The following is a 21,007-nucleotide window of genomic DNA, read 5'->3' as shown; positions in this document are numbered from 1 at the left end:
ATCATCATGTCAAGAACTACTCGTTGAGTTTTCAGTGGTTGGTTGGACATACTGATGTATGTTATGTGAAGGAATTATAACTTTCTGTTAATGTGTAGATAACCCGGGCTAATTAAAATGTTTATATTATGGCATATTAAATAATAGTCAACCTGTGTTTTGTTTGTTTGCGCCCCCTAGTGTCACATTTATAGAAGGCACAGTGACCAGTCTGCAGGAGGAGGATGACTGTGTAACTGGAATCCAGTACAGAGATAAAGCAACTGGAGACGTGAAGGTGAGAGGAGGAAACGCTCCTGCACAGCTTTACGGAGACAAACAGAATGTTTAATGATCAATGTTTAATGTGTTCTGTAGGAAATACAAGCAGCACTGACGATAGTGGCCGATGGATGTTTCTCCAAATTCAGAAAGAGTCTGGTCCCTGGGAAGGCTCACACTTCCTCTCACTTTGTTGGATGTCTCATGAGGGTAAACATCACCCACTGTGGCTCCTATGATTACACTGCACCGAATGTATTGGAATTACTTTACGATACTCTGAAGCTGATGCAATGAGTCAAATGAACCTTTTTTTTAACATAATATAATCAGCAATTGATTTGATTGAAATAGTTTTTGTCGGTTTTTCAGTCAATCAACTTTCAGACTTTTTAGGTAAAACAGTTCATTGCCTATATGAGGAAATAATCAGCGTATTTATTAATAATGGAAGAAAATCTGTACATACAATCTTTAACCAGTCATCACAATGTTTATCTCCAGGACTGTCCCCAGTTTAAAGCCAACCACGCCGAGCTGGTGTTGGCCAATCCGAGCCCGATTCTCATCTACCAGATTTCTTCGTCACAGACCAGAGTACTGGTGGACATCAGGGGAGAGATGCCTCGCAACCTCCCAGAGTACATGGCCGAGAAGATTTATCCACAACTACCAGGTAAGAGATGGACACATCATTTTTGAAATCTGAAATCTGTTGCCAATGTGAAATGGCCTTTTGTAGCATCACATAGTTTATAAAAGGTTCTTTTGAATCACCCACCACCTTCCTCTGGAAACAGAGATACTAGGCATCATCGCGGGTCATCATAAATCCAGACTCCTGTCTGTGCTGTACGGCTGAGAAAGTTAAAAAGAAGGATCTGACATTCACAGTTCAGTCTGTTATTCATCTGAATATCAGAGCCACATTATTAAAGCAGCAGCTCTGGTAACCCAGACAGAGGTCCAGCAGGTCCAGTCACACTGACACCAATAGATGCACATCCACAAACTAAAGGAAGCCTTTTCTTATCTGCACCTTTGGGTTTCAGTCACACGTCCTGTATCTTATCTAATATCTTCCTTTCTTTCTTTCCTCCAGAGCATCTGAAGGAGTCTTTCATGGAGGCGCTGCAGAATGATCGGCTCAGGTCCATGCCTGCCAGCTTCCTCCCTCCCTCACCCATCAACAAGTCAGGTACTGAAGTCCCATTGGCTGTTAGAGATGACCTGGAGGAATCCATTGAACAGATTACAGCCTGTGTGCAGGACAGAAATGTACTGTAACAATGAATATATACGGTATATACATACATATATACACATGTATAAACATATGTGTGTATAAAGACTGAAAACAGCCAAATCTGGCTTGTCAAAAGACATTGTACTTGATTAATTCACAAAAATCAACTGTAAATCTGAAGTTTTACAAATATGCAGTATGTATATCACTGTGGAAGCATCTAAAAAAAAAAAAGCGGAGAGAAATGTTGACGTGTTGAACTGGAGGACTGGGGAGGAAACAGCTTGTGTGTTTGAGTTGAGAACAAACAGCAGCCTGTGGTTTGCAGGGGTGCTTCTCCTGGGCGATGCGTACAACATGAGGCATCCTCTGACGGGAGGGGGGATGAGCGTGGCTCTGAATGACGTGGGCATCTGGAGGAGTCTGCTGAAAAACATCCCAGATCTGTACGATGATAGCGCCATGCTACAGGTGAGCACAGGGTCTCTACCTAACTGTATCCATAGCAACAATTCGTAGACCCTCTCCTAATTGGGATTGAAACACTGTTACATTAAATTGTTATAAAGAATGTATTAAAATGAGCCCAGTGTAAGTGGCTGCCAGGAGCTTCATTGACTGTAGCTCTGCATCACATTGGCCTTGTTCTATTTTTCCCTCTGCTGTGGTGAGAGACTGCAGACCAGTCCGTTCAATTACACTCTGCTCTCTCCTCTCAATAGGCAAAGAAAAAATTCCACTGGGAACGCAAGTCATCACATTCTTTTGTGGTGAATGTGTTGGCCCAGGCCCTGTACGAACTGTTTGCAGCCACTGACAGTAAGTCTCTGCCAGCTGATGGAAAACAATGACAGCCGTCTTTAGTGTTTTATACAAACTGGATATCATTTCAACAGTTTATGGTCACGTTGCCTCTCACGTCCATGTGTTCCGCATCATGTTCACCAGATTCCCTCCATGAGCTGAGAAAAGCCTGCTTCCAGTACTTCAAGCTGGGTGGGGAATGCATTGCTGGGCCGATTGGACTCCTCTCAGTGTAAGCAGCTAATAACCCAAAAATATACAGCACCCACAAAAATCCTCTACCTGGTGTTAGTGGAATAGTTTGACCTTTAGAGAATGATGGGAATATTATATGAATATTAATTCAATTCTGTGGTGTGTATAAAAAGCTACAGCCAGCTAAGGATAAATATTTGAAACGGAAAACGTAGTTCTTTTCTAAAATCTACCGACAGTAAAATATGACTGAAACAAGTCAAAAAATGTGACGCAAAACCTCCTGAAGGGTTACAACATGTTTGTTCGTCACATTAATTCGCAAATAAGATTGTGAATGATTTGCTTGTTAATTGGTGAATTTTATGTGCAGGTAGAAATTAACTTAAGAAAAAAAAAAGGCTAAGTGCTTCACCAGGTTTCAATTTTTTAATGCTAAGCTAAAGATAACCTGTTAACTCCATATAAAAGGTAAATATTGCTGTTTCCTATTTTCTTCAGGTCAAGATTTGGCGGTAGCTCAGCTAGCTGGATGTAGTTTCGTAGTTACCGCATGAGCTTAGTATTTATGACAAGAATTAGATCAACATTGAGAACATGAAAACAAAGCCCAAAATAATATGAGAAGAAAGTGGTATAACAAAAAGAATAAGTTCACTCAAAAGAGTTATCACAAGAAAAGTTATTTCCTAGTTTTAACTCATGTATTGGATGAAGAATATCAGCAGAGTGTCATCAGCATCAAAAAGAGGAACCTGGAGCATCTTGTCAAGCTTTATTTCAGGTTTGACAAAAAAAGTCGTAATGAACAGACTGATTCTGTTCTAATGAATGAACTACATGGAACTGTAGTTATCATTTTACTTTGAGTTTATCTCATATTTCAGATTAATTATTGATTTTTCTTTGTTTTTTAATTTTTGTCACTTGTTGAGAGTAGGTTAGCATATTTCCAAAAATGACCCAATTCCCTTTCATAAAACGTGACAAATAATAAACTTTATTTGATAATGACATGCTTTTTTCCAGGTTGTCTCCCAAACCCATGACCCTCATTGGTCACTTCTTTGCTGTGGCGCTGTACGCGATCTACTTTAACTTCAAGTGCGAGTCGTGGAGCACCAAACCGCGAGCGCTGCTCAAGAGTGGAGCCATCCTTTACCGGGCCTGCACCGTCATGTTTCCTCTCATCTACTCTGAACTCAAGTACCTGGTGTACTGACGAGCACCGCACCAGGACACAACGCTTGCTTTTAATTTGGGCGTATTATACAACAACGCATTAAACCGATTATTCAATAATGTGGAGTTATTCCTGCCAAACAGCACAGCCATGTGGAACATGGCATCTGAAATTTGAGCTTGCAATAGATTTGCAATATTTTACTACTGTTGTAACTACTGAGTGCTTTATTTAATATGGGGACTTCATTCAGTTGGAAGCAGTGACGTTGGGATGAAATAAAATAAACTGTCCTGGGAACCCAAAAGAATTCCTGTGAAATCACGTCCCGTCTTCCTGTCCTGTCCACACGTTGTGCTGATGGACTTTTTTTGTGACACATTTTCATTTGTGCAACTGGTGTGTCCAACATGCTGACAGAATACAACCCGAGGATGATCCCATTGACTGCTTCAACCCCGCGAAGAGCTGCCACAGGTTGTCGCTGGGGGGGGGGGGGTTTGGGTTAGACCTCTTACTGGAGGAATCATCACGTCCCATGATGCTCAGGGGTCCAGTTCTGTGTGCCTGCAGTGAATTTGATGGCCTTTCAATAAATGATGACAATTCTCTTCTGTTTCCTCGTCTGTGTTGCAGACTTCTTTGAATGATTTGCACCGTTGCAGTTATTTGTATTGATCATCTGACACTAGTCGGCATACAGAGAGCAGTGAATGGGCCCCAGTGGCAGTACGTAAATTAGTTTTCTGCCAAGTGTCTGAATTGCTGGTCCATCTGTAACACATATAACCATTAGAAACCATTAGATGGAGCTCACTCCCAGCAGAAGGAGGAACGGAGGCCCAGTTCATTATAGAGCACCTCACAGTTAGACTGTCAGTGGGCTGGATTATGTTACACCACAGCCAGGAGCAGGAAACTGGAACATGATTAATTGCAAAGATTGTTGTATTTTCAGAATAAGTTTACAGTCTTTTCTAAGTGGGTTGGTTTTAATAACGTAGACTCTGACGCTCATAATTTTGTTTTAATGCACCTGTTCAGTCATCGCAGTAGGGGCCATGTTAAAATACCTAGCTGAGCGACATTAGAAAAAGAACTGCCTCACGTCAGATTTGACTTAAAAATATGAATGTTACGTACAAAAATAAGTTTTTAAAATAGCTTATGCTGTAGCTATGGTAACTGATAATCATCAGAGGATTTTCCTTATTTTCTTTAAAGCAGAGATCCAAAGGTGAAATAATGTTTATGAATTTTAAAAAAAGTTCTGTCAGCATGACTGAACTAATATTAATAACTTGACTTCTCAATCACAATCCTATAAGAATGGGAAAGAAGGAACAGTAATTCACTGTAACGCATATATACAATGTGTTCCAGTTTATATAATGTATGCAACACATTGGCGTTTAGATGTAGAATTGTGTTTTAGAGAAAAAATGGCTTCTTAGCCAAACCAGTCACTCCTAACTTTAAGTTACTAAATTTTAAATGAACACTTTCACTATGAGTCATTGGAATCAAATATTAAGGTACTCTTTATCAAATAAATATGAAATGATAAATTGTTTTACATTAAAAAAAATATTAAAATCTAACATTTTTGAAAAAACATTCCAGAGCATTTTTTTCCAATTATGTCATATTATACTTCGACATTTCCACTTATTTCTTGTCTTTAATCCAGCAAGCTAGTTAATGTGTGGCCACTGTGCCGATTAAATACAATCAGAACAGCATCAGTGACAAATCATTTTTATTTTCTGTAACAATTACTTTATAATGGCTTTATGAAATACGTATTAATGATTAACAACCCTGTATGTTCATGTTTACCAAAAATTAAATCAAGTATTCACTATTTGGCTGAACGTAGCCGCAAGAGGGCACAAGCCAGTGTCTTATTGTGCCGGCCCCAAGCCCGGATAAATACAGAGGGTTGCGTCGGAAGGGCATCCAGCGTAAAACTTTTGCCAAATCAAACATGCGAATCAAACCTATGACTTCCATACCAGATTGGTCGAGGCCCGGGTTAACAACGACCGCCATCAGCGCTGTTGACCTACAGGGCGCCGGTGGAAATTGGATTACTTTTGGTCGAAGAAGGAGAGGAGGAAAGTGCGTTCGCACGAAGAAAGAGAAGAGGAAAGCCAAGAGTATAGACTAAGAGTAGGGATGTTGAATGTTGGAACTATGACAGGAAAAGGTAGAGAGTTGGTTGATATGATGCAGAGGAGGAAGGTAGACATACTGTGTGTCCAGGAGACCAGGTGGAAAGGTAGTAGTGAGTTTAGGAGCAGGGTTCAAGTTGTTCTGTCATGGTGTAGATGGGAACAGAAATGGAGTAGGAGTTATCTTGAAGGAGGAGTTTGTTAGGAATGTCCTGGAGGTAAAAAGAGTGTCGGATAGAGTGATGAGTCTGAAGCTAGAAATAGAAGGTGTGATGTTCAACGTTGTTAGTGGGTATGCTCCACAGGTAGGATGTGAGCTGGAGGAGAAGGAGAAATTCTGGTTGGACCTTGCTGAAGTGATGCAGAGCATGCCTAGAAGTGAGAGAGTTGTCATTGGTACAGACTTCAATAGACATGTTGGTGCAGGAAACAGAGGTGATGAGGAGGTGATGGGCAGGTTTGGTATCCAGGAGAAGAACGCAGAAGGACAGATGGTAGTTGACTTTGCAAAAAGGATGGAAATGGCTGTAGTGAATACTTTCTTCCAGAAGAGGCAGGAACATAGGGTGACTTATAAGAGTGGTGGTAGGAGCACACAGGTAGACTACATCTTGTGTAGACGGTGTAACCTGAAGGAGATCAGTGACTCCAAAGTAGTGGTGAGAGTGTAGCCAAACAGCATAGGATGGTGGTGTGTAGGACGACTCTGGTGGTGAGGAAGATAAAGAGAACAAAGGCAGATCAGAAAACAAAATGGTGGAAGCTAAAAAGGGAAGAGTGTTGCATGACTTTTAGGAAGGAGTTAAGACAGGCTCTGGGTGGTCAGGAGGTGCTTCCAGATGATGTGATCAGGGAGATAGGTAGGAGAGTACTTGGTGTGTCACCTGGAAGGAAAGTAGATAAGGAGACCTGATGGTGGTGGAATGAGGAGGTACAGGAGTATATACAGAGAAAGAGGTTAGCTAAGAGGAAGTGGGACACTGAGAGGACTGAGGAGAGTAGACAGGAGTACAGGGAGATGCAGCGTAAGGTGAAGGTAGAGGTAGCAAAGGTCAAACAAAGGGCTTATGATGACTTGTATGCTAGGTTAGACAGTAAGGAGGGAGAGACTGATCTATACAGGTTGGCAAGACAGAGAGATGGGAAGGATGTGCAGCAGGTTAGGGTGATTAAGGATAGGGATGGAAGTCTATTGACAAGTGCCAGTAGTGTGATGGGAAGATTGAGAGAGTACTTTAAAGAGTTGATGAACGTGGAAAATGAGAGAGAACAATGACTAGAAGAGGTGACTTGTGGACCAGGATGTAGCAAAGATCAGTCAGGACGAATAGTGGAAAGGCAGTCGGTCCTGATGATATACCTGTAGAGGTTTGGAAGTGTCTAGGAGAGGTGGCAGTTTCTGACTGGGTTGTCCAACAGGATCTTAGATAGTGAGAAGATGCCTGTGGAATGGAGGAAAAGTGTGCTGGTGCCCATTTTTAAGAACAAGGGAGATGTGCAGAGTTGTGGCAACTACAGAGGAATAAAGCTGATGAGCCATACAATGAAGTTATGGGAGAGAGTAGTGGAAGCTAGACTAAGGGCAGAAGTGAACATTTGTGAGCAGCAGTATGGTTTCATGCCAAAAAAGAGTACTACAGATGCAGTATTTGCTTTGAGGATGTTGATAGAGAAGTACAGAGAAGGCCAGAGGGAGCTGCATTGTGTTTTTGTAGATCTGGAGAAAGCTTATGACAGGGTGCCCAGAGAGGAACTGTGGTATTGTATGAGGGAGTCTGGAGTGGGAGAGAAGTATGTTAGAGCGGCGCAGGACATGTATGAAGACTGTAAGACAGTGGTGAGGTGTGCTGTAGGTGTGACAGGAGTTCAAGGTGGAGGTGGGACTACATCGGGGATCAGCTCTGAGCCTTCTTATTCGCTATGGTGATGGACAGGCTGACAGACGAGGTTAGACAGGAATCTCCACAGACTATGATGTTTGCAGATGACATTGTGATCTGCAGTGAGAGCAGGAAACAGGTGGAGGAGAAGCTAGAGAGGTGGAGGTTTGTCCTGGAAAGGAGAGGAATGAAGGTTAGCCGCAGTAAGACAGTACATGTGTGTGAATGAGAGGGACCCAAGTGGAAGAGTGAGGTTACAGGGAGAAGAGATCAAAAAGGTGGAGGATTTTAAGTACTTAGGCTCAACAGTCCAGAGCAATGGAGAGTGTGGAAAAGAGGTGAAGAAGGGTGTACAGGCAGGATGGAACGGGTGGAGAAAAGTGTCAGGTGTGATGTGTGATAGAAGAGTTTCAGCTAAAATGAAAGGAAAGGTGTACAAAACTGTGGTGAGACCAGCGATGTTGTTTGGTCTAGAGACAGTGTGACTGAGGAAAAGACAGGAGACAGAGCTGGAGGTAGCAGAGATGAAGATGCTGAGGTTCTCTCTGGGAGTGACCAGGAAGGATAGGATCAGGAATGAGTACATCAGAGTGACAGCACATGTTAGAGGTTTTGGAGATAAAGTCAGAGAGGCCAGACTGAGATGGTTTGGACATGTCCAGAGGAGAGATAGTGAATATATTGGTAGAAGGATGCCGAGTTCTGAACTGCCAGGCAGAAGGCCTAAGGGAAGACCAAAGAGGAGGTTTCTGGATGCAGTGAAAGTGGACATGAAGGTAGTTGGTGTGAGACAAGAGGGTGCAAAGGACAGGGCTAGATGGAGGCAATTGATTTGCTGTGGTGACCCTTGAAGGAAAAAGCCGAAAGGAAAAGAAGATTCACTATTTGGTTGTATGTGGTACACATTGTGAAGCACCCAGTAGCTAACAGTGGTGTGATTTCAAGTGTTGGACCCCGACTCACGTAATTTCTATTAGCCCAGAAAACATCCCTAGTTTGCCCCGACTTAAATGGTTTTGTGATATATTCATATAATTATCGCTATCCATCCATCCACACATACACAGAAACAAACACATATAAAGAGATCACAAACCTAGTCATATCCCAGGTTTCAACAATTTATTCCTCTTTATTGTTATTTATACATCACTGGTACATTGTATTGTGGTGAAATAATTGGAAGAATTATCCATATTTTTCTTTGTGACGCTCCACAAGGACACAAATACTGGTGTGGAAGACCAGAAAGGGGGGGGGGGGCAGCTCCTCGGGGACTTTAGGTACTGTACATGGCCCTTTGCTCTCCATCATGTGCCTGTCAGAGGTAAGCCTGCCTGCATACCTACCTGCACCTACTGAAACCCACCTGACAGCCACATGACAGCCTGCCGCTGTCAGGCCATGTTCAGCCCCCCTTTCTATAAGAGCAATCCTCCTTTTTAGACACAGAGCATTAGGGCGGACCCTTAATGATATTGGTAGCAGCAAGCCTTCTACTAACAGTTAACGTCTTAATGATCTAAACAAAGAAGTACTGTACAGCTACTGCTAAGAGAATATAAGAACCTGGCCATAACGCTTTACACCAGATTAAAGTGCTAGAAGCAACCCACCAATCCACACTTTATTATATATTTATATATATATATATTTATATAGCATTATGTGTGAGTCGATTATATATACATAATATATATATTATATATATATAAACAAATCCATTATTTTAACATTAATTTACAGGATAATATACATTATATTGTAACAGCTGAAATATCAGCACAAATAGATCACTGTCACACTTAACAGCAAAATATATATGATTATATAAAATCATATATAATCATATATACCAATATATAATTGTCATATATGCATGTAAAACTGTTAACCACGTCTCAGGCTTTTCCAATTATACCAAGAAAAGCTGTTGTGTATCAAGACGTAAAAGCTTTACAAGTTTCTCTCTTGAAAGAGCGACAGGCGGCCAAAGTGCCTCGACCTGCGGGTATCTGAGGTCACAGGACAGTTATTTGCATATTCCACAAATCTATTGCAACACGTTACTGTCTACGAACAGTACAGCCAGCATCCCGCGACAGGAGCTGGTGTTAGCTGGACTCACACATACACCCACTGAACAGAACATTACGATGATGGGTGATCTGATTATAGCTGTGTGCTTTCGGATGGTGTGCTATGACAGTGAACAATAGGACGACTACAATACACAATACTCTATAGCTTGGCCTCAGAAGACAACCCAACAGTGTACTGCAGAAAGACCAACCCCCTCGCTCCAGCCAGTATCCCTTCTTTGAGTTAGGCGTCATCGTCACCTGCTACCCAATTTCATTTATCAGCGTTCTACGTTAAACCACACCTTCAGCTCCACACTCCACCATAACCAAGAGTAATGGAATGTATTCAGCTTTTGTCTCGTTTAATCCCTGCTAACTGGGTCTCTCTGTCGAGGCAGACAGCACAGTGAGTAACATCCTATCCAATGAGCAAACTTCTAGGGGTTCTGACAGGATGCCTGGGCCTCCTGGAGGTTCTGTAAAATCCACATCGGGATCCAGTATGGCAGTTCTCCTCGCAGCAGTCCCAAACCTCAACCGCCATCATCTTCACTACCTCTCAGGTGAGAGGAGTTCCGATGGTCGTTTCCGTTTCCCAACATCCGATGGTCCCCCCACTCTGCTTCCCTCTTCCCATCCCCTTGATACAACCACATCTTCCCATCTCTTGCACCGATTTACAAACTCCCCCTACTCTGAAAAGACGCTGCACAAGGATGTAACAAGATACACACAAAGGTCATTTTTCACAAAGAAAAAAAGCTCTGTAATAATTGCAGTAGTAATGCACAACAAGCATCCGATAGTTGGCTTTCTGCCGGGGGAGTCCTGGTGATGTGCAGTTAGGTTTGGGACATTGCCATTGTTCTAAAGGACGAGGACTCCTCCATTTGCCCTTTGCAGGACGTGTTTTTCCCTGTGTTGCATTGTTTAGTTACTCAAAAGCCCAGATCTCTATGTCCTGCACATAGAAATCCTCCTTTTTTGAGAGCATGGGGTTCCCAAATGTTTTACAGGAGTGACTCCTGCCATGGTAGAGATCTCCGTCCAGCCACAAACCAAACTCACCGCTGTGGAAAAACAGAGCAAACGGTTTTCAGAGGGTGGCCTCATTCTCTCAAAACAGATTGAAGCTAACATCGTTTGTCTGCTTCCTAAATAGCATTATTTTACCCATTGAGCTAACGCTGAACTATGTACTCAAATTCAAAGGTCATGTGATGAGAGCATGAGAAGCAACTAGGTCTCACCTCCCTCCACCGAAAGCTAACGAGTCCATATCCCCTTTGATGAAGAACATGTTGTCGCCGGTCCATTTGAACACCTGTTGCAGACACAACAGAGTACACACTATTGAGAAGATATTTCATGACATATTAGATGTTTACATAATCTAACATTCTCTGTTCATCCGCCTATACTCGGTTGAAACAGGACAGGCTTGTGTTTACCTCACAGGGACAATGCAGAACTGTGAGACGACTGACAAAAGCCTCTGACGCAAACACAGTGAAGGGCAATCATTCAGTTCAATAAACATTTTTAATTAATGAGATTAAAGCTGTGACTTTTGTGATGGGCAGGAGTGGCTTTTTAAAACAATGTCTTTAACCACTGGACTTGTTAGTTAGAAAAGTCAACACAAACACAGAAGGAGGCTGTGGGTACAACATAAGAGAATTTGTGATGCTGCCTGTTAAAGTTCCTGTTGGTGGAAACACCAGAACATTCCAGTGAAACCAGGTGCAGTCAGGAGTCACTTTTATTCCACTTGACTCAATGTGACCTGCATTGAATAAATTTATCTTGCAAAACAAGAGCATAGTCAAGGAAAGGTGTTATGATAGAAATTAAGTTAAAAAAAAAACCTGAACTTTGACAACAGACCCTTCATGAGACAGTCAGGAACACCATGGAAACCCAGAAATATATCTTACAATGGCAAATAAGGTAATTCAAAAGCTGTTCTTTCACATAATCTGATCTATATCCTATTCTTGTGAAAGACTGTTCAGAAAATCAATTAATGAGAAAAAAACTCATACAACATACAACTATAATCATGTATAAAAGCAGCCTCTATGCACCTCTGTGGTCAGTTTAGTTATATTTCATAAATAAAAAGATTAGAATAGACGCTAAGATTGAATTAAACATACAATTATTTTTTCCATTAAATCTATGAGTGTTCATGTAGCAGCCCCTTTGCTGGTGAGTCTGGATAAAGTGTGTGTGTCCCGTAATGCTGAATTTAGAGCCTTTTTTAACCACTGCTGCCAAGCTTTGGACGTAATATTGACAAAATTACATCAGAACGTTGATTCAGTGGATGTATTAGCAAACAGTGGCTTATATGAATACCTATCAGATAAGAAGCAGCATTAGCATTCATAGATCTTTCCTGTCTCCACTACCTCAGGAAAAATTCATCCCAGCCTCTTTACTGAAAAGAGCGGTTTAGTAATACGACAGAGCTACAGCAGTCAAGTCTTGTCTCACAATAAAGCAAGTAAAATCATCAAAAGTTCACTAAAGCTGCTGATGCTGGGAGATAATTCCCCACCAATACACATTAGATCTACTGTCACACAAACACGGTGGTGCAGCATGAAGACCCATCAGTTCTGCTTTATATCCTGTTACCAGGAAGTAGACTTTATATTAGCAGAACTTCATAGCTAAATGTGAAACAGTAGGATGAGATCTGTTTGGTTTTTTTTGTTTTTAAATCTTATCGAAACCCATAGACCCCAGATACGATTACGATCGTCTGGTCAACGAGAAAATAGATGGACGGATGGATGGTAACCCAACATGTTCAAAGTGAAGGAGGTAGGGTACCTCAAACTCTGGATTGAAGGTGAAGAGGAAGGTCTCTCCTGTGCCATAGAAGCCATCGCTGACTTTAAAGGGCTCAGATGCCAACGCACCAAACACCTGGAAACAAAGAGACATCAACACCCAAACAAAGAGACATCAACACACACCCCTACACTCAGCATGACGATCACAAACACTGTACGACTGTCTGCTGCATCAACAGCTCACCTGGCCATCGCTGTCTTTGATCACCATGAGCACTGGGGTGTCTTGGCCCTGCATGGCTCTGTACAGAGTCTTAATACTCATGCCATGCTTTGAGGTGCCGAAGGCCAGCGTCCACGGATACCCAATGGTCCGTGGTGGGAGATTCTTGGCAAGCTGCATGTGGGATAAGGAGAATGAAAAAAAAAAGAAATCAAACATAGAAAGGCCAGAGCCACCAATGCTCAATTACATCTGTGGTGACCTTTTAACACTGTCTGATGTTTAAAAAAAAAAAAAAACCAAGGCTCTGAACCCAGAGCTCTCTCAAGAGAGGTCCAGAGCCTGCCACTGACAGACTGGGGGATTAACAGTGGCGTTTGGTGCACAGGGAGATAAAAACCACAAAGGCGTTGGAGCAGCGGTGCAGTGCTCCATGTTAATAGAGGGACAGAACAGACACACACTAAAATATGACACATTTTTTACAGCATGCTGCCTCATTTCTTCTTCATAGAACAAAGGCCATTAAATGTGCTCCTCTCTCTCCTAGTCTTTTTGCTTTTCTTCTGTTGGTTCAGCATATTTTCCAGTCATGTGATCATCAAGCTGGAGACGAGCCACAGAGGAGACGAAGAGTAGCCGGGCTGGATCTCCAACTCTGTTTTCAGGTGATAAAAGCAAGCCGCTTATTGGCAATCTAGTGGCCAACGGGCCAACTGGGACTCATTTGGAGCCACACATGTGTTTTACACCACATCTCCAACAGCACGCAAATTTTGTGATTCAGAAACGTTTCAAGTAAGATAAGCTCTTTGAACATACTGTTCTTAAGAGACAAGCTGTCACCTTTCATTCTACAAAACCACAATCGGACAGTTGGAGGAGTCTGCTTCATTCTTTGCTGTAAGGAGTCATTTAAAGGATCCTCTTCCCTGCAAAATATTATTCTTCCTGCTGAACGTATTGCTCTACCTGTCAAACAATGTTTGCAGATGGCAGATGTGCAAACACTATAACCAGAGAAAACACTTATTGCTCCAACACATGGTTGACAAGTAATCCTTAAGTAATCCGCTCAAAAAGGATGTGATTTACATACATCAAATTTGAAAGTGAAATGATTACTAAGTCCTCAGGCTTTGCATGTCATCATTCCAGACAGGCACATGACATGTAGATTACGTCTGGGATGGAAAAAGTACATTTAAAGGATGAAGCTAACTTACTTTTAAAAATATTTTTCTTATTGGAAACAAATCACATGAAAAGATTAAACCCAATAACACGTTATTCTAATTCTAGCATTCATATTCAAGAGTGGTGAGCCACAAAGCCCACTGCTTCACACGGAAACCTATACCTTTAAAAACACAGAAGAAATTCATTTGTACATTTCATTTCGGTAATACGCAGGTAATATTCTTGTGTCGTGTCCTGTTTGTACCTTCTCTATCTGGTCAGCTTCCAGGAGATCACTGGCTTCTCTGAGGTTGGGTTTGAATGTTTCGAGCTCCAGCTCTGTCTTGATGGAGGCACCATGCTTTGAGTTCACCTCTTCCTTAGTGGTGATCTACAGGTATAAATAAATGTCAGATGTGTATACACAAAAGGACAAGAGAAGTGAAACTTCTACTGGCTGGGTTCATTTATAGCTTCTGGAATCAATCTAAACATCAATTTAGCGCAACATCAGGTCGGGGACAAGAGAGATAACTCATGAAACTGAGAAGTATGGGTACCAAATGCAACGATCTGAGGCTGAGATTTTTTTTCCAAGTTAGACTGACAAAGTGTAGCTTCAGCAAAGATTTAGCTATTAGGAACTGACAGAAAAAAAGATAAATGAGATTAGAGCTACCATTAACTACAATCAAACTTACACAAAAGCTGTGACCTTAAACACAACAACACTGCTGTCTCCATATAAATATAGCAACACTGATATTCCAGCAATTTTGTTATGGCAGATGAAAATGTTACTGCCACTCTGCAATGCCAGATTACAGAGATAAAACTAACAGGGCGAACAGAGACCCTCTTTGAGAGAGGAGAATGGAAAGTAAAATGAAATTCAACCCAGTTAATAATTTGCACTCCACTGTGACTTTTCTCTGTTCATTTGAACGGTTTGGGTTCTTCATCTTTGATAACACAGGCTGATTGTTGAGCGCTTTCCCACCAGTGGATGGGATGCTCTCATGTTTCGCTTGTCATTTAAACAGGACCTTCCTGTATTGTTGTTAGAAAACATTGTTTAGAGAGAATCTTACCTCCACCCTCTCACAAACACACCATCCCTTTGTCCATGGAGCCATTCCCGCTCAGGGCATATTGTTAACATTCAACTAATTTGCACATCAATGACAAATTTAGATATCCATTTGTTATTGGCCTACATCAAACCCTCATATCTGTAAACAGAAAGTAATAACCACCTTTTAACCAGACTGAGGGGACACACACCAAACATAATGAAAACACAAAAAGTTTAAGAAGGAAACCCTGGTATGGGGAGATAAGACTGCCGTCACATGACAACTTTATCACTCCAAAAAAGACAAGGCCAATAGGCGTTCTCTAAAAACTCCATAGAAGGCTTTTAAGTTGAACACTTGAGACAAATTCCATCGTACCAAGTTTCTAATAGGTTCTATGACACCAAACTCTAATAAAATAGGACTATGTGGAACGTGTCACTGAAGGTAGAATGCAACTGCAGCTAAGCTGATATTATTGAGCCTGGAAGACCATGTTGGTGTAGATAGCAGCAGAGCTGGACAGAGCGGTGGAGGGGGATTCAGGGGAGGTCAGGGCACCTGTAGTCGTTTGCAGAGTGAACGCAGATCTTCACTGTTTAGCGCATCGATCCGACGGTGGTACTCCGTCAGAGACACTACCTGGTAGTACAAAGACAGGAACAGGAGGAACATAAAACTCTACCAGATTCAAAGATGGCCATGGGAAGGAAAGGTTGAGGTCTGAACGATATTATGTGCACTATGTAGTTGTATTCCAACAAGAATAATGGTGTCACGTACAGTAAGTGAAACAATCTGAGTGAAATTCTGCAGGCCTTAAGTTTACTGGCTAAAGATATGAGCTGTTTTAGAGCACTCAGTAATTTTGCATGTTTGTGTATGTTTAAATCACAATGAAATTCTTCAAACCAAAGTTCAGACAGGTACAACACTGCAACACCACCTCAAAATACTCAATGCAACACCATTTGCCAAGTCCATGAGCACCGAACTACTCTACTGGCCGGAAACAACGATCCACAACAACACCAACACCCAGACAAACTACAACCATCAACTTAAGCATGGCCGCATTCCAACACAGTTACACCCCACGCTGCACACTCCACTGCCAGCTGCCTCCTCTCCTCTACCGGTGGATTCACGCTGGTGTCAGCAGGTCACCGTCTCAGCACAGGAAAGACATTTACAGCATTTTATGTGTGATAAACAAAAAACAAACATCAACACCACACACATCCAGTCACATGAGTGATTCACACCTAGATTGACTATTTAACTATCAGGACATCTAGATCTCTATCTGCCTTTATAACTTCTCAACTTTACCTCAACTTTTATGCATTTTTAAAAAATAGCTTTTAATAATGTTGCAGAAACGGAATCCTTCATAAAACACATGTTCCTCAGTTCACCTGCATCTGAAAACACCAAGTAGTTTTCTGAAGATAAGCTAGCAAAATGCTAGCCCACTGAATAATCAAACACCATTTATCTTTTTAAAAAAAACAATTTAATAACAGGTCTGCATTTGTTTGTGAGCAGTTCATTAAACAGCCCATAGAAGCTGTTATTAAACGGACCCATGAGAAGCTGTCCGCACCTGAGGGCAGGTGACCCCAACACTGGTAATGTGTCGCTTCGGGTCAAACACGGCACCGCGGCTTTGATTGACACTTCGCATGGGAAACTTAAAGCCCGCTCACAAAGTCACACACACACCCTCTCACACGGTTAAAGAAGGCCGGACAGCCGAGGAGAGCTCTGTCCGGACCGCCACACATCAGGGACACAGTCCCCGCTCCGTCCCGGAACCAGACCGGACCGGCTACAGGGCTAGCGGGCTAGTTAGCTCCGCTAGCGGACTAGCGTGGCTGGCTAACCAGCAGCAATGGCAAGAAAACCTCAAGAATGTCAGGACTACCGAGACAGAGAGGCGCGGAACACATACACAGGTGTACTTCGGGGTCAGCTGTTCCTCTTGGTCTTTCCCCCACCAAGAAAACATGTCTTGCTTTCTGAACGAGGCTGTGGAGTCGCATCACACATCCGTCAAGTTGTGCTCACACAGCCCGGAGACAAGTGGCCGGAGTTAGAAGCCTCTGCGCGACTGAAATAGAAACATGTTTTTCAGTGGGGTCCCTGCGCTGATTGATTTGTATGACATCGCTGTCATCCAATAACAATAGAGGACAGGGGGGGGGACCGGCCCCTGATTGGTTAAAAAACTCACGAGCTCTCCTCGTACCCGACAGGATTTAAAGACAAAGTAACACCGCTGTCAGGTGAATGTGTACGGATGGATTTTCTTATAATTAACAACCATATAGTTCCTAAGAGCACTAACAGTATATAAAGTCCAAAAAACCACAACAATCCACTTTTTATCCTGCGTCATTATACATTATAATTTAAATCCAGGACACTGCTTCTGTCATTTGTTTTTTCCTGCATTCTTTTCATTATCCACAGACTTGTAACCAACCTTGTTCCATACGCAGCAACTCTTGACAAACTGCATGGATACATTTAATATCTATACTTGCCTTGACTTTCACATTGTATATGTGCAATAAAAACAATAAGAAACTTAGTTTGACAGACATTAAAAGACAGAACCCACATCTGTGCCCGATGAGTTCAGGTCTGTTGCTCAATGTTTGCATTTTGCACATGATGAGCAAATGATAGTGGTGTCACACTTTTGCAATTCAGCAAAATAAGCTGCCAAATACTAACAAACACTAAGACAACATCAGATGAAACTGCGATACACTGACTGAGAAGGATAAACAATTACACAAACATGCAAAACACTTTGGTTGGAAGCTCAGAGAATGCATTTCCAAGCAAAGAAAGTGTTCACACAACTGATATAATTTATATGTGATAGAAAAGTCACACAAAAACTTTGTATTAAATCAAAGTGCATAATACAGAAGCAGAATACAAAAGGCTTGATGACAGCACAATTCATCACAATACAAATTCACTACACATTGCATAAAGAAAGAAAATTAACATAATTACTTAACAAGTAATGCAACGTATAATAAACTTAAATATAAACTAAATATAAACAAATAACATTGTGATTGCACGGTTCATGGATTAAACCATAGTGAAACTATATTTAATCCATTTCTATCAGGAGGGAGACAACACCAGAGCGTCTGGGGTGAGGGAACAGTTCAGCAGTGTAGACCCTACCTCCCATTCTTTCACGTTCAGGTCAGTGATGGGCTCGTCCTCAGCCGATTCTGAAGCTTCGTTCTTCTTGACAACCATAAACCCAGGCTCCTGTCCCATACCCCTGACTCCTTCACCGTACATATCCGGGCTCCACTGCATGAAGAACACATACAGGTGGTCTGATCTGAGGAAAAAAAAGCAATATAATGTTTCAGGGTCAACATTCAGTGTGTTTCCCTGCAACCATCACATCGCAGGACTCGTTTTCATGGAATCTACGTGTCGTAGATCCACTGAGGGCTTATAATCACACACACGTTCGTATGTTTCACATCCAAAAGCCTTTTCGTATTAATTGGTCCAGTTTTTTTGAGTAATTGTGGAAAAAAACAAACAATCAACCAACGTGAACACACATATGCCCCTGCCCTTCTCCTGCTGACCATCCAGGCAACAGGAAAGTGAAAACTTCTTCATGTCAAATATGTACAACACTTGGAATAAGATATGATGACATCACTTTCTTCTGGAAAAACTTGCTGGAAAAGTAAAACTTTGATGCGCGCGGCTTTGGCTAGAAGATAAAAGAGCTGTAGGTTGATGTGTGTTCAGTGTCAGGATTGTGTATGTCTCCGTCTATAGCCTTCCTTTCTTCCCACACCACTTAAAGCGCATTGCACAGGTCGCCTCACATTTAGGTCAAGCTACAGAGAGATCATCACTATCTGAGGAAACTGAACCACTGTGTTGACGGAACAGACTGCTTGTGATCATCTTCCCACACACCTTCCCCTCCTTGTAGTGAAATTTAACAACGATAAATGTACCGAGGAGTAACATGTATGAGGCTTATCATTTAAAACTATTTAAATCTGCATGAGGAGTCGCAAAAATCACATGCAAACTTGTGTTCCAGGTGGAAATTGTTCTAACTAAGCAACCTGTTGATGAAAACATCACAGATGTAATGAGCAAGACTTATGGAGATCGCCGTGAATGAATGAAGTGAGGGGGATTACGCTGCTATTACCACACTCAACACATCATGTTAACTGGAGCCATTTATTGTACCATAAAATAAAAGGACACGCCAATTTGTGTGATTCAAATGTGATTAGTAGCCTGAGAGCACCATGTGTGTTGTTGGGGAGATGCATGGGCTGAAAGGAGGGGGTGCTTTTTTATTTTTGACCTCGCTTCTGAGTCTAAAAAGCAGCAGGACGCAGCTGGAGACAGTGATGGGCTTTGGCATGTCCAATAAATTCCAGATTTGACTCAAATCTAAAAGCTTTTTTCAGGGAAAATGGATCATTAAATTAAAGTGTTGTAGCAAATGGGATGAATTTTCCGCATTAACATTACACAACTTATGTGGCCGTGCTTAACTCCTAGTCATAAAAAAAGTTTTCCAGTGTGAAGAGCCGTAATCTAATTCAGACAACTGCTGACTTTGCAAACTTTAATAAACAATCCACGGCCATTTTCAGTTGATAGGAAACATAACTTTCAGTCAGGGTCAGAAAAAGTTCAGGGAAATTGTTGAGAGTGAAATACATTCTAAAAATAAAACGGTAAGGCAAACGAGACTTAGATCCTACGTAGAGAAGCGCTGCAGCAGATCCCTACTGTTTTGGATTGCGTGCCTGTTTCCCTGCAGAGTGAATGAATAATAAATCATTATGCTGTCTGGCAGAAGCAGCAGAGGGAGATGGGCAGGGGTCACAGAGGGACAAATATTGCATATTTGATCGGTTTCATATATTAACAGGACTACAGGCCAGGTGCTTCGGTGACTCATCTGACTGTTGTGCTGTGTCAGGAGTAAATTAGGTTGGCATCGGGTCGAATTCCTGCAGCTTTCCTCCTTAAAATAAAGTCTGCTCTGCTGTAAGTGGAGTCATCCACCTCCTTGGCAGAAGCTGGTATATACCACTGCTATGTATAGATATGTTTTAGCTAGTTTAGGATACCATATAAATATATGAAAATGCATTCTGTTGTCGCGGAGGCACTGACCTCTCTTGTGGCACAGCGAACCAGTACTCATGCTTCTTGCCCTGTTGGGCGTACTGCTGCATGGAGGCGCTGGCGTTGGAAACAAACGTCTTCTTCATGGGCTTGCCTACCCGCAGACATAGGAACTTGTGAGAGCGGTGTTTCGGCTTCCCTGCATTTTCTGAACACAGAACAAGAAATGATCGACACAAGTTACAGCTTAGAAACAGGTCAAACGCTTTAGGAATAGTTTGACATTTTGAGGTACATGCCAAATTATCTGCATGCCGGTTTTGAAGCTACAGCTGGGAGATGGTTAACATGACTTATTACGACTGAAAAGAAAGGGGAAGTGATAACTTGGCTCCATTGTTCACACTTCAGGATTTCAATGTAACAAAAGACAGATTTAACAAGTCAACCATTGCTTTTGCAGAGCCATTTCTCTCCATTACCAAATTTTATGCTAAGCTAAAAAGTTGCTGGCTGTATATTTACAATGGAGACATCGCTTTAAGGTCACAGCCACAGAACTCTGAGTGCAATCACTTACTCAGCTTTCGTGACTGACAATGTGTGGCAGACAGATTGAGCCGGCGGTCATTAACAGCTCAACATAACTAGCAGTAATGACAAAAAACTGTATTAATCTGCTTTGAGAAAACAGCCCAGTGTGACAAATTTGTTTTTCAAAAAGCATTGATTCTA

The 21,007-nt window shown here is 41.9% G+C and overlaps 2 protein-coding genes across 6 annotated transcripts in view; one reads left to right on the top strand and one right to left on the bottom strand.

Moving 5' to 3' along the window:
- Positions 1-4,341, top strand: part of sqlea (squalene epoxidase a) — a 6,703-nt gene extending 2,362 nt beyond the window's left edge. The window contains exons 4-11 of the mRNA XM_068324046.1: positions 181-277; positions 358-471; positions 766-937; positions 1,364-1,459; positions 1,836-1,978; positions 2,230-2,326; positions 2,456-2,543; positions 3,536-4,341. Of these exons, the coding sequence (XP_068180147.1) occupies positions 181-277; positions 358-471; positions 766-937; positions 1,364-1,459; positions 1,836-1,978; positions 2,230-2,326; positions 2,456-2,543; positions 3,536-3,728 (1,000 nt within the window). The 3' untranslated portion in view covers positions 3,729-4,341. The remainder of the gene's footprint in view (positions 1-180; positions 278-357; positions 472-765; positions 938-1,363; positions 1,460-1,835; positions 1,979-2,229; positions 2,327-2,455; positions 2,544-3,535) is intronic.
- Positions 4,342-8,855: 4,514 nt separating this feature from the next.
- The window catches only part of oxr1a (oxidation resistance 1a), a 141,415-nt gene continuing 129,263 nt past the window's right edge, over positions 8,856-21,007 (bottom strand). For 4 of the 5 annotated variants that reach the window (XM_068323364.1, XM_068323362.1, XM_068323365.1 and 1 more), the window contains 8 exons: positions 20,321-20,480; positions 18,323-18,488; positions 15,671-15,751; positions 14,299-14,424; positions 12,876-13,028; positions 12,669-12,764; positions 11,078-11,151; positions 8,856-10,897 (listed from right to left, as the gene is read on the bottom strand). In XM_068323364.1, coding sequence (XP_068179465.1) covers positions 10,762-10,897; positions 11,078-11,151; positions 12,669-12,764; positions 12,876-13,028; positions 14,299-14,424; positions 15,671-15,751; positions 18,323-18,488; positions 20,321-20,480 — 992 coding nt within the window. In that variant the 3' untranslated portion in view covers positions 8,856-10,761. The remainder of the gene's footprint in view (positions 10,898-11,077; positions 11,152-12,668; positions 12,765-12,875; positions 13,029-14,298; positions 14,425-15,670; positions 15,752-18,322; positions 18,489-20,320; positions 20,481-21,007) is intronic. The other variant, XM_068323363.1, reaches the window with a different exon arrangement.

Source organism: Antennarius striatus, chromosome 9 (assembly GCF_040054535.1).
Source record: "Antennarius striatus isolate MH-2024 chromosome 9, ASM4005453v1, whole genome shotgun sequence".
Lineage (NCBI taxonomy): Eukaryota > Metazoa > Chordata > Actinopteri > Lophiiformes > Antennariidae > Antennarius > Antennarius striatus.
This window is presented reverse-complemented; position numbering and strand designations above follow the sequence as displayed.